Raw genomic sequence first — 11,852 nt, forward strand, 5'->3', positions numbered from 1 at the left:
TTATCCTCGTTTACAGCTGCAGGGGAAATGATAGAAGCAGAGAAAGAAAGAAAGAGGCCGCAGTGAGTGTAAGGATGGTGACAGGAAATAAAAGGCTACCCACACCCAGAACACTAATAATAACTGTAAATACTGCAATGACAAAGCTGCCTGCAGATGTTTCTGAAGACATTTTTTGTTAATTGGCCTTGCGAGGACAGACATTGGCCGGTGCCGATGATCTAAAAACACCACATAATCAGCTGGGCAATTAATCGGTCTGTCGCTAATAGCTTTAATACCCTACTTGAGTGTTTTAGTTTCCATGTTCACAACAGAATGAGAACATTGCCATTTCCTTAAAATGTCACTGACCAGAAGCACGATGGAAAAAAGGGTTGAGCTGGAAAAGGACCAGAGGAAAAAGAAAAGAAAAAAAAAACACACACATATCAGCAACAGCTCAGAACACAAACACACTGATTTCTCGTTACAATGCTGACTCACTGATAGTCAAAGACACTGTAACTTAGTATTAAGTTTAATAGCATATGTTTGTACCACTTCATTTGTACTCTCCATACAGTAACAGTCCTCTGGGTCCTGCTCTCTACTCTGTAAAGACATCTATTTCCTCTCTCTCTGTCCTGGAAAGAGAGATCTCCTCCTGTACTGCTCCTCCAGACGTTTCTCCCTTTTTCCTATATTCTTATATAACGAGCGTCTAGGATAAAAGGTGTCATATGTTCGACAGATCTCAAAGACCTCTGAGAACTCTGTGACTCTGAGCTGTAGAAATAAAACTAACTTGAGACAGACAGTCAGCAAGGTCTAACAATCTGTTTCTGTAGCGCAGATTTAGAATTAGACCTCTATAATTACATCTGTCCAAATACAGAGAGGGAGGTTTGACTCAGAGACCACACAACCTGTCTCTCTATCTATAATTATGATGTGTTTCAGCGTCCTGTTTTGGACGTCACATCAACCTGAATATCATGAGTCACACACTGAAGACGACCTCAGAGAAGTAATACAGGAATACTGTCAGAGAGGAGCATTGTGGTCCGTGACACCCGCACTCTCCGTGATGTACTGACTTTTACCACCACAGGAAATAATTCCTTCCTGTGGCAATTTAGCGTTAATAGCTCCTCTACCTCAGGCAAAGAGATGGCCAGCAGAGACATTAGGTAGTGAGACGGCTCCAGCCTCCATTTCTCCACTTCATCTTCCAACAGCTCTCTGGACTGCTGTCTCCATGTAGATCATTAACTCTCTGGCTTAATGCAATATCATGGACATAATCATCAGCTTTGAATGAACCATAAACAATTAACCGCACCTCAAATTGATAGCGTGCATACATAGTTAAATGCCGCTTCCTCCTACATACTGTATATGTGATGCTTAGTGTATGTTGACACTGTATTCGTGCGGAGCAGTTTGTCCAAAACTCTGTATCGTGGGATTTGTTAAGATTCTAGCAATTTCCTGGTATGTCACAGTACTTTTTATTTTTATTTTTAGCATGACGTTATATAGTTCATAGTTATTCTACTCTTAGGAGTACATATAATAAATAAACAAATAAACCAAATAAATATACCGAAGGCTTTGATTACTTTAGGGTTTTCTTGGCCCAACAACATGATACTGCAAACAGGAATTATTTTTAAGAAATCATTTTCCAGGAGTTTTCTTGACAATACCGGACAGCTCACACACTGACTAGTATTCATGCTAGTTGCTATTCATTACATCAATAAACCCCCGTCTTCTGCACAGCTTTCTCTTCTTATCTTTCTTATCTTTACCTATTTATATTCTGAAAGTACTTTATTTTTCTGTGTGATTTGATTCTGTGTGATTTGAACAATTGTATGTGTGTATATTTTATGCACCAGGTCACATTCCTCGAAGGCGTAAAAAACCAAACTTCTGATTCTGTGATGATCTTTATTCTACCAGAACTCAGAAAGCATCTTTCAGAGCAAAAAGAGGAAATGAAACATTAAACTCAGCTTGTGTCAGAGCTGAGTAATAATGAGTAATGTAATGTTCATGTGCACAATAGGTGGAGTGCCCCTTTAACCTTTCACACAGCTCATTCATATCAAGTTAAAGCAGCAGCACAAGAAAAACCCACTCAATAAATAAACCACCAACACCTGAACAATGAAACAGCACTAACTGCGCTTCCTTTCAATAAAAGTGTTCAATATAAAAGTGTTCAATATAAAAGTGTTTAATCTGTTGAATGAAACCAGTTAGCCTCGTTAGCTCTGCAGCAGCGTTCAGTGCAGCCGTTAATCTGCAGCTGACAGCCGTTAAAACTGACGGTTGCCGCCGGTGAAGGAAACCAACGGTCACTCTGTCGCACGGCAACGGCCCCTGTGTCCGGTAAAACCTCTCGTTATGTATAAAAACACGTCGGTAAACGTTGAATACTCACGTTGTGATTTCCAGAGGACGATGCAGCCGGAAGTTGAATCCAGTAGCACCAAAGAAGAAGAGGAAGAAGTGTGACGCAGGGACCCGCCTTATTTTTATTTTTTTTGTCAAGACGCGCTGTGATTGGACGCCGAGCCACGACCCTCGAACATGATTGGCAGAAGCAGCTGTCACTCATTTATCGTGCGTGAAGAATCGGAGGCGTGGCTTTGCCCCGGTGATGTCACGCTCGTACTCGAACGCTATTTGCTAAGCGGGGTGTCGTCAGCTGTAGGGGGGCGGGGCGTTGTGTTCTGAGGCCGCCGATTGGCGGAGGGGCCTCGACGTCAGCCGCAAACAGCAGAGCGGGTCATGCAGGAACTGTCTCAAGGTCAAACGGTGGCCCGGAGGGCTCGTTGCAACCGTCGCTTTGTCAAAACACGTTGTTGTTGTAGCCGACAGACAACAGCGCGCAGGAGCCGTTAAATACCGTTAAATTCAAATTAATGTAATAGTAATTATTGGCATTTATATTGACAAAGTAAGTGTGAAATAAAAACAATTTTTAAGTTTTTTTTTTACCTCTTAAATACAGTTATATATAAATAAAAAGTATAAAATTAACCTAAAATACAGAATTAATAATTTATTAAAGGCACTTTTAAAACAACGTTAAAGTGCTTTAAAAACCACACTTCCAAACCTAATTTAAACTTTTAATGATTTTGAAGGAAATAAATGTGTTTGTTCTGTTTGTAAGTTCACTGAATGTAAAGAGGACGCACAGTGTAAAGTAGTCCATGCAGTGGTATGACAGGTGATCCTTCGTGTGGAACTGCTCACAAGATCTCACTGCTGTTGTTTGCACGTGCTTGTATTGCCCCGAGGATAAAGAGTTGCTGTGTTTCACACATACAGCAACCAATGAGGGCCAGTTGGCTACACTGTTGTACCAAGGTGAATGTAGTCACACCGCCTATTACATTATTATGTGTGCGGTGGTACATGTTGACACCGGCGGAAGGTTAGATCGATAAATGACGCCTTAATCCGGTTTTCTGGTGTTTGAACTGGTTGCATTATCAGAGGCCACTGAAGCTGAATGATAACCTCTGGCCCCCTCGGACTGTCCACAATAAAGCTTTCACAAAGATCATGTTATAAACCCCTCCCACCCTCCGGGCATTTTATGTCCTGCTGCTGCCTCAAAGTTTCCATCAGTACGCAACAGCTTTAGATGACAGCTGCATTATAACCTTTAAGCCCAGGCCACCGGCTGCAGGTTTTCTGTATCTACATTTGAATAAACACGTTATTTAGGATTTTCACATCATATGATTTGTGTAACCAATGCAGTTAATCAGGGGAGTAAAAAAAGAACCACCAGAGTGTATAATTAAGTCCAATTTATTGAATTATTATAACCCTGCATGTATTTCACGTTACAACAGTAGAGGACGTTGAGGACGTCTGGTGCTCTCTTCAATGCATTTCGTAAGGAAAGACAAAAGGAACAAACAAAACAATTGAAAGAATAATTTTTGCAGTACCACCCATCATTCTGAGTTTTTTCTAATGACACGATAAACGGATATCATGGGACAGTGTGGAGCCGCCGCAAAAATAAACAGACCATCCGTAAAACCGGAATCCGGGTTTCCTTTTTAGGTATTAAAAGTCCCAAAATGATGCAACTCACTTGAAGCCGGGGCTGATAAACCTGTTTCTTTGGGAGAAGCAACGGCCCCGAGGTACCAATTAGTACAAGAAGATTAGAAACTCAATAATACAACATGTGACTTACCAGGAGGGTTTTACGGAAAGAGACAAACCTTTTAACGTATGACAGATCAACTGAAACAACATTTTCTCTTTTTTATTACCATTTTGAATCACTGTATCACCACTCCTCCAAATCCACGTTAAAGAAATACGTTCGTCAACTTATCCCACCGCTCTCGCAATAAAAGTAAATCAGGAGCCACTGCTTACACACTAGTATTTTCTTCCCGTCGCAAGGGGAAATACTGTATTTACCCTCAGCTTAACTACAAAATCTGCTGCAGGCTCGTCGTACGTTTGATGAAATCACCTGAAAAGACGTGGGTGAGTCCTACATAGGCAGCAATTAAGAGATCCAAATTCAATTTAGCTATGGCCACGCTCTATCTTAAGGTGTTCAGCATTAATACTAGTTTTCAAGTTGTCTGAATTTCTTTTTTTCTTCATCAATTTTGAGCTTTGGAGTATCAAAATTATTTTGGTACCCCAAATCCCTTATCATAACCGTTCCATTATTTTCTCTTTTTTTATTTAAACAGTTCCCCTTTTCCCGAACAGGTTTTTAACAATACCACCCACCCTCCCCCCATTCAGGCACTCTTGACCCACAGGTCAGAGGCACACACACACAGACACACACACACACACAACCACAGACAAAAAGAGTCTATGAACAACACCCGATTGAAATGAACCGAATAACTCCACATTCAGATGCATTTCATCAGGAATTCTCCTTTGTTGCCGCAGGACGCAGGACTTAACGCAGCTAAAGAGAACGTCGGCTATACAGGCTTGAAGTTCTTGCAGCTTCGGACACAAGTTCTTATTGTGGATGATTCAAACTGTTCTTATCCAAAGTAAGCGTAAGTTCAAAGAAAAAATCAGAATGTGCCTTATTCTTCGGATAACTGATACAACATGGAGTGGAGCTACAAAAGAAGCTGTGATAAAAAAAAGTAGTTTCTTTTTAAGGCTGTTGAAGCATTTTGGAGCAATTCCCAGGCAAAGTCTGGGTGCTTCTTATTTACGTGAACAACACAGCCCAAAATGTGTTGTGATCACAGAGGGATGATGAATGACTGTCAGGGAATGTGATCGCGATAAACAAAAAACAACTGAAAAGAAAAAATCGCATTATGAAACTGAACTCCTGGAGGAATACGGGAGACGAAGGAGCAAAAAAAACCAAAAAACAATCACATCCTGGACGATGTAACATCACATACTCGATTATTAAGACATTTACACCGCAACAGAAAAACACAAGAGCCACACATACAACAATAAAAAAAAAAAAAGAGGATACATGATTACGTTACGTGCAGACTCAAACTAAAACAGTCAGTTTTATTCTTAGTCCAAATACCCATCATCACCACCTGAACCCAATGTTAGCTCCCGGGTTACCGGTGTGATGTCTGATTTCCTCCGTTAATCCAGACACAAAGACGGCCGTTTAGTTGGAAGCTGCATGTAAACGTTAATGATTGTTAACAAATCAACGCAGCTAGCAGCTTCAAACATACACTCATGTCCTTTTCTCACCACACCACACACACACAACACACACAATACATGAATGGTTCCCACACACACACACACACACACACACACACACACACACACACACACCTTTGTTGAAACAGTCGCCTGTATGTCTCACACACTCACACACTTCTCACTCAAACACCCACCTTAACATCTCTCTCTCATACACTCACGACATTCTCCTTTTTTGGTTTTGCTTCAATGTAAATCCTGAAAATCTATTTCAAGGAAAAAAAAAAAATGGAAATAAAATAAAAATCGACCTCTTCCACCGACCATGAAGCAAAGTATTTTCTTTTTTTTTTGTATAATTGTAAACGACTAGTGTAAACAATGAATCATTTACAATTCTTGTTTCCTCAAAAATGATTCATAACACCTCGTATTGAAGATTGCCCTAGTGGAAAATGGATCGAGTTGCTGAAAACTAATCGTAGCACTTTGATCATCCGTCACACAAACATGGAACAGGTTCAAGAAGATCACAGTGCTTCAACGCTTTCCAGAAACTCTCTCCTGTATAACTTAACGCTCTCTCTGGCACTTAAAACCACGAAGCAAACCAGGTATTTTGTGTACTTTTTGAGGGGAAAACAAACTTTAAATCAAAGCTTTTGTCTTTGCTTTAAGTACCAGAGAGAAGGAAAGATTCAAGATGCCCAGAGAGCATCCGATAAAACACTTGGCTTCTGCAAACCCACCCAAAATAAACCAGAAGTTACCCAGTGCTAAAGCCTTACAGTCCTCCCCCCCCCCCCCTTCACACTGCTTTAAGCAACATCAAAAATAAATCTTAAAAAGCAAAAATAGCATTACCGACGCTCTTATAAGGGGAGGACAAAAACAAAGAAGTCACAGCTGCCTGTTCAAAGATGCTACAATGTCGCTTTCAAAACACAGAGCCCACCCCTCACCAGAGATAATCCTCACATTTCTTTTTTTTAGATTCATAAAACATAGCTGTGCCGGGGGAAAAACAAACAAAAATAAAATGGTACCGCTGCTGCTGCACAAAGAAACCCTGACTTTCTGTTGTTCCTCATTTTTAGTCGTAGTTCAATCGAGGGTCAGTGTGATCCCGTGAGCAGGTTGCGTCACACTGCTGTCCCGTGGATCCATTTCATAAGAGAAAAGCCTGAAGAGAAGTTTCTAATGCAACAGCAGCAATACAAGTGACAGCTGTCAAGAGCTGGGCTTTCAACCACTGGGCTATAGAGAGAGTACATTCACCAACTTCAATTCTTGTCATGACGGGGGAAGATTTTAAAAAGTATAACCTCAGGATCTCATATTTCCACAATGTAACTCAATCTGATGCAGTTTGGGGAAATAATTAAATAAAAAAAAGAGATTTAAACTATTGTTTTGCACCAACTTCCATAAAAAAAACAAAAAACATTTTACTCTTCGGACCTGAATTGCGTTTCAGCTTAGGAACGGCAAAATCTAAACTGTTCTGAACCGGTCTCTGATGCATTAGTCCTGAAAAAAAACCAGCGTTTCATCCACCAGCTGCAGTGATCCATGGGTTTATAGTATTCACCAGCCCAATATCATTTTATTTTAATGTAAAAGAACAGCCGTAATGTAAGAGCGTGAGGCTGCTTCTCGTTTCCCATGCCGTTTGTGTGGTCGCAGGCAAACATCCATGAATCCGTATGGGGGCTTGTGTCTTTAGCCGTCTTCTCGTATTAACTCTGTGTGTTATCCATAGTGAAAAGGGAGAAACAGTCACGCAGTATTTAAATAAAGCTGCCCTTTTTTCTTTTTTTTTTATTGCAACGTTCACATTTAAAATAAACGTTCACATTCAGGATGGTTTTTAAAGAGTTTGAGCCGTGTTCCAACACATCTCTCAGCAGGAGAAAGCGTGTGTGTGTGTGTGTGTGTGTTGTCGTTTTCCCTTGCATAATGGATGTTTAAATAAACTGGGGTTGCTATTAAATTCATATCGTTTGTGCTCGTACTCTGCTGCATGACAGAAGACAGCAGGCTATGAATGGATGAGTGCACATGGGAGTAAGTAAGGCACTTAAGTGACAACAACAGTGTAAGTGGACAGAACGATGGCTGGTGTAAGTGCACCATTGTAACATTAAAAACAGACCAACCTCGCTGCTGGCAATGAAAACAGCCTCCTAGGACGACAGGTTCAAAACAGCTTCGATTCTCCTTTGCAGTGCTGTCTAACCGAGATAAATTTTAGGAAACAAATACGCTAAGCTCATACGCAGGATGCATGGCCCGCTCTGAGTTTGGTGCAAAACAATATAGTTCAACTTTCTCAGTTAATTAAAACAAAAGAATGAGGCAGCTCTCTTTGAGGAAAAAGCAAAGGAAAGGCAAAAACAAAACAAAAATAAAAACAGCCTTTACATCCATTCGACAGGCTCTGAAAACGAGTGAGAAATGTGAAAGTGAAGAGTTGCCTGAAGCCTGTGCGCAAGCGCTGATGTCTGTGCAAAAGCCCGGTGTGTCCTGCCGTCCTGGAGGGAAGACAGAGCTCAGATTAGGACGACAGGTTTTACTTTTTTCCTTGCAATCAAAGTCTTAAAAAGTATCTCACCTGTTTTAGGTGCTGTCCTGGTGGTGTCCCGGTTTCTCCTCAACCTCCTCCACGTCACAGTCGGCGCCAGACGAGTGGTACTCGGCCACGTACAGGCTCTTGTCGATGCTGCCTGGAATGGGCTTGATGTCGGTCACCAGCTGGTCTTCGATGGCCTTCAGGTTGAATCTGTCCTCTGATGTGATCAGGTTGATGGCCAAGCCCAGGTGACCAAACCTCCCTGAGAGCGAGAGAATACGTTTAATACACAAACTTCATCTACGCGCCACATTTATTTATTCTATTTACTCGAAGTGTTTGTCGTTGATTATTGTAGAATCAAGGTTAATTCATGTACTGCGTCCTGCAACCAGCAGACGGAGCTGTGTAATCTCACAGGAAGAACGAGAACAACATAAACATTGCTTTATTCATCAATCTGAACAACTTGTATTAAAAGAAGCTCCAAAATCTTCTGTTCATGTTGTTTTAGAGCTGCTCGATTATGGAAAAATCATTTAATCACGATTATTTGTGTCAAATTTAAATCACGATTATTTTTTATAAACTGTAATTTTTTTAGAAAACATGCCTGCATTTATTGGACATTTGTTCAAGAAACACTTTGGAGAAGTCCTCAGTTACACTTCCTTCCCGTAAACATTTGTAAGTCTCCTCGTTACCTGTTCAAATGAAAACAACGTGAAGGAGAAGACTGCAGCGAGTGTCGGACCACAAGTTATAAATAAGGTTTAAATCCCTGAATTGGACACAGCCTTTTTTCTAAACAACGCGCACAACAGAAATGAAAAAATAATCTTTTCCCCCGATTTTATTAGTTTTAAGATCGTTTGCACCCAAAATCGTAATCATGTTAAAATTTGATTAACTGAGCAGCCTTATGTTGTTTCCACTAACGAGACGGTCAAGGTTAAAAACACCACCGCAGGTCACATTCATTAAGGAGAACACGGCGTACCTGATCTTCCAATACGATGGAGGTAAGTCTCAGCATTCTTAGGGAAGTCGAAGTTGATGACGACGTTGACGGCCTGGATGTCGATACCTCTGGTGAAGAGATCTATTGGAAGACAACAGAAAATTAGATTTTTTTTTAGGCTTTCTGTTTGGAAACGTGAGAGCGAACAGAAACTCACCAGTGCAGACCAGGTTCCTGCACAGCCCATTTCTGAAATCGTGGAACACGCGGTTTCTATATTCCTGAAAACAAACAAACACATAAAAAAGTTACAGACGAGAAAACTAAGAAGAAACATTAATAACACTCAAAGCAGCCTTAAAGATTTACTGGTTATTTTTCTTTAGTAAACATTTTTAATGTTATGATCCAAAACAATTTAAGTTGATGTTTTGTGACTGTTTTTATTTATTATTTGTAGTTTATATTGGCGTCATTTATTAAAAGGAATGTACATATTTATATAATTTGTGAAGGCTATAAATACATGTTTATATGTTTTTAGGCATTACATCTTCTAGAAAGGAAAACAAGAGGATGATATGACACGAAACAAATGTCCTCAGCTGGAATCGAACCGGGCAGAATAACTAATTCTACTTTGCTCTAATCATATTTAAAATATTCATGCTGAAAAACAGTGACTACATATTTATTTTAAAGACATTTAAAAAGGCATATGGCAACATTTCTCTCACCTGCATCATCTTGGCATGGATGTAGAAGCAGGAGTAGCCCAGCTGAGTGATCTTCTTGGCCAACAGCTCCACCCTCTGAGTGGAGTTACAGAAGATAATCGACTGGTTGATCTGAAGCTGTGACGGAGGGAGAGAGAAGAGAGGGAACGTGAGCCTGTGGTCTGATCCTAAACTGTCCAACATGCTGCTGAAGGACGAATCGGAGCCGGATGTTAGAGAAGTTCTAGGTTTAATAAATTCCACCCAGAGATGCAGCTAGATTTTCTTTAACTACTATAAAGAAATGCTAAAGTATTTTATTTGTGTTTATGACACAGAATCATACACGCGTTGTGAAAAGTGCCTTTGTGGCAGTTTAAAATGCACAGACGTGTGAACGCGGAGTTGGTCAGTTACCCTGGAGAACAGCGTGTTGAGGCAGTGGACTTTCTGCCTCTCGGTGACGTAGGCGTAGTACTGAGTGATGCCCTTCAGAGTCAGTTCCTCCATCAGGTTTATCTCATAGGGTTTCTGAAGGTGCTTCGCCTGCAGCAAGGACACAGTAAGAAGGTTAAAGTGTGTGAACAGCAGAGTTTTCACGTACAGGAATGTAGGACGTCCCTTAACTAACTAATGTAGGAGGTTAATACGAGCTTAAAGAAATCAGAAGGATTAACAAATGTAGTTTGTGTTATAACACTGCAGAAGACTTTTACAAACCATCTAAACAATCAAACCCTGAGCTGAACTGCTTCAGACGGAGGCAGCCCTGGTGAAGTGTACAACAGACTAACACAAACACAGATCTGGGCGCAGTGTGAGAACAGCTTGGTCTGCAGTGCGAGTCATTTGGTGCCAAGTGGCCCTGAGCCATCGGGGTGGTGCGGCAATTAGCCGACCGCTCACCATGAACTTCTGCACGCTGATGGGGAAGGTTGCAGAGTAGAGCAGGATCTGCCTGTTCTTTGCCAGGAAGCTGATGATATCCTCGATGAGCACCACGAAATCCTGAGACAGCAGCTTATCCGCCTGAGAGGAAACAAGAGATTTAACCCGAAGCAGCGAACCAGTATGGAAGGAATTTTGACGAACATGAAGTTAGTTTTAGCAGAGAGTATTTTTATTGGTTTTATTCGTGTTTACCTCATCCATCACCATCATCTGGACTCTATCCACCTTTGCCACGCCCTTCTTTATCAAGTCCAGGATCCTACCAGGGGTGGCAATGACCACATGCACTGATGTGGAAAACAGGAGAGAATTACAAATGGGCAAAAAGTTGAAAAAACATTTAAACATATCCCTTTATTTGTGTTATTTACCTCATTAAAATGCACAAAAACCAAGCCAACACATGCAGACTGGACTCACTTCTGATAAGGTGTTTGTTTGTTAGCCACACGCAGGTCAGTGAGGTTCACCGCGGTTTCTTACCGGTCTCATCCAGGCGCATGATGTCATCTCGCAGGTTGGTGCCCCCGGTGGTGGCCATGACTTTAACGCCGCCCAGGTGTTTGCTGATCTGGATGGAGATCTGGCTCACCTGCAGCGCCAGCTCACGGGTGGGCACCATGACAAGTGCTGGAACATGGAAGATGGGAAAAGATGGGAAAAGTTTTCACAGAGGAACATTTAAGTGGACGAGAGACGGTGGTGAAGGTTGGTGGATGAGAGAGGCTCGTTAGAAAAGGTAACTATGAAACTACAGGCGGCGTCTCACCCTGTATGTGGTCTTTCTTCAGGTCTATTCTCTCCAGCAGCGGGATGAGATACGCTCCACTTTTCCCAGTTCCGTTCTTAGCCCGAGCCAGAATGTCCCGTCCAGACAGGGCGATGGGAATGCTCTCCTCCTGCAAGCAAACCAAAACATTACCTCACCTGTTAATCGTTCGCGGTAGTCAGTCCC

At 41.5% G+C, this 11,852-nt stretch overlaps 1 protein-coding gene across 1 annotated transcript in view; it reads right to left on the reverse strand.

Annotated features, from left to right (window-relative positions):
- Positions 1-7,510: 7,510 nt before the first annotated feature.
- The window catches only part of LOC118343062 (probable ATP-dependent RNA helicase ddx6), a 6,343-nt gene continuing 2,001 nt past the window's right edge, over positions 7,511-11,852 (reverse strand). The window contains exons 3-12 of the mRNA XM_035681797.1: positions 11,667-11,796; positions 11,381-11,527; positions 11,090-11,184; positions 10,853-10,975; positions 10,364-10,492; positions 9,968-10,084; positions 9,448-9,511; positions 9,270-9,371; positions 8,312-8,531; positions 7,511-8,231 (exon numbers count right to left, since the gene is read on the reverse strand). Of these exons, the coding sequence (XP_035537690.1) occupies positions 8,317-8,531; positions 9,270-9,371; positions 9,448-9,511; positions 9,968-10,084; positions 10,364-10,492; positions 10,853-10,975; positions 11,090-11,184; positions 11,381-11,527; positions 11,667-11,796 (1,122 nt within the window). The 3' untranslated portion in view covers positions 7,511-8,231; positions 8,312-8,316. The remainder of the gene's footprint in view (positions 8,232-8,311; positions 8,532-9,269; positions 9,372-9,447; positions 9,512-9,967; positions 10,085-10,363; positions 10,493-10,852; positions 10,976-11,089; positions 11,185-11,380; positions 11,528-11,666; positions 11,797-11,852) is intronic.

This window comes from Morone saxatilis, unplaced genomic scaffold, assembly GCF_004916995.1.
Source record: "Morone saxatilis isolate NCDOM2014 unplaced genomic scaffold, NCSU_SB_2.0 Contig9, whole genome shotgun sequence".
NCBI classification, from domain to species: Eukaryota; Metazoa; Chordata; class Actinopteri; family Moronidae; genus Morone; species Morone saxatilis.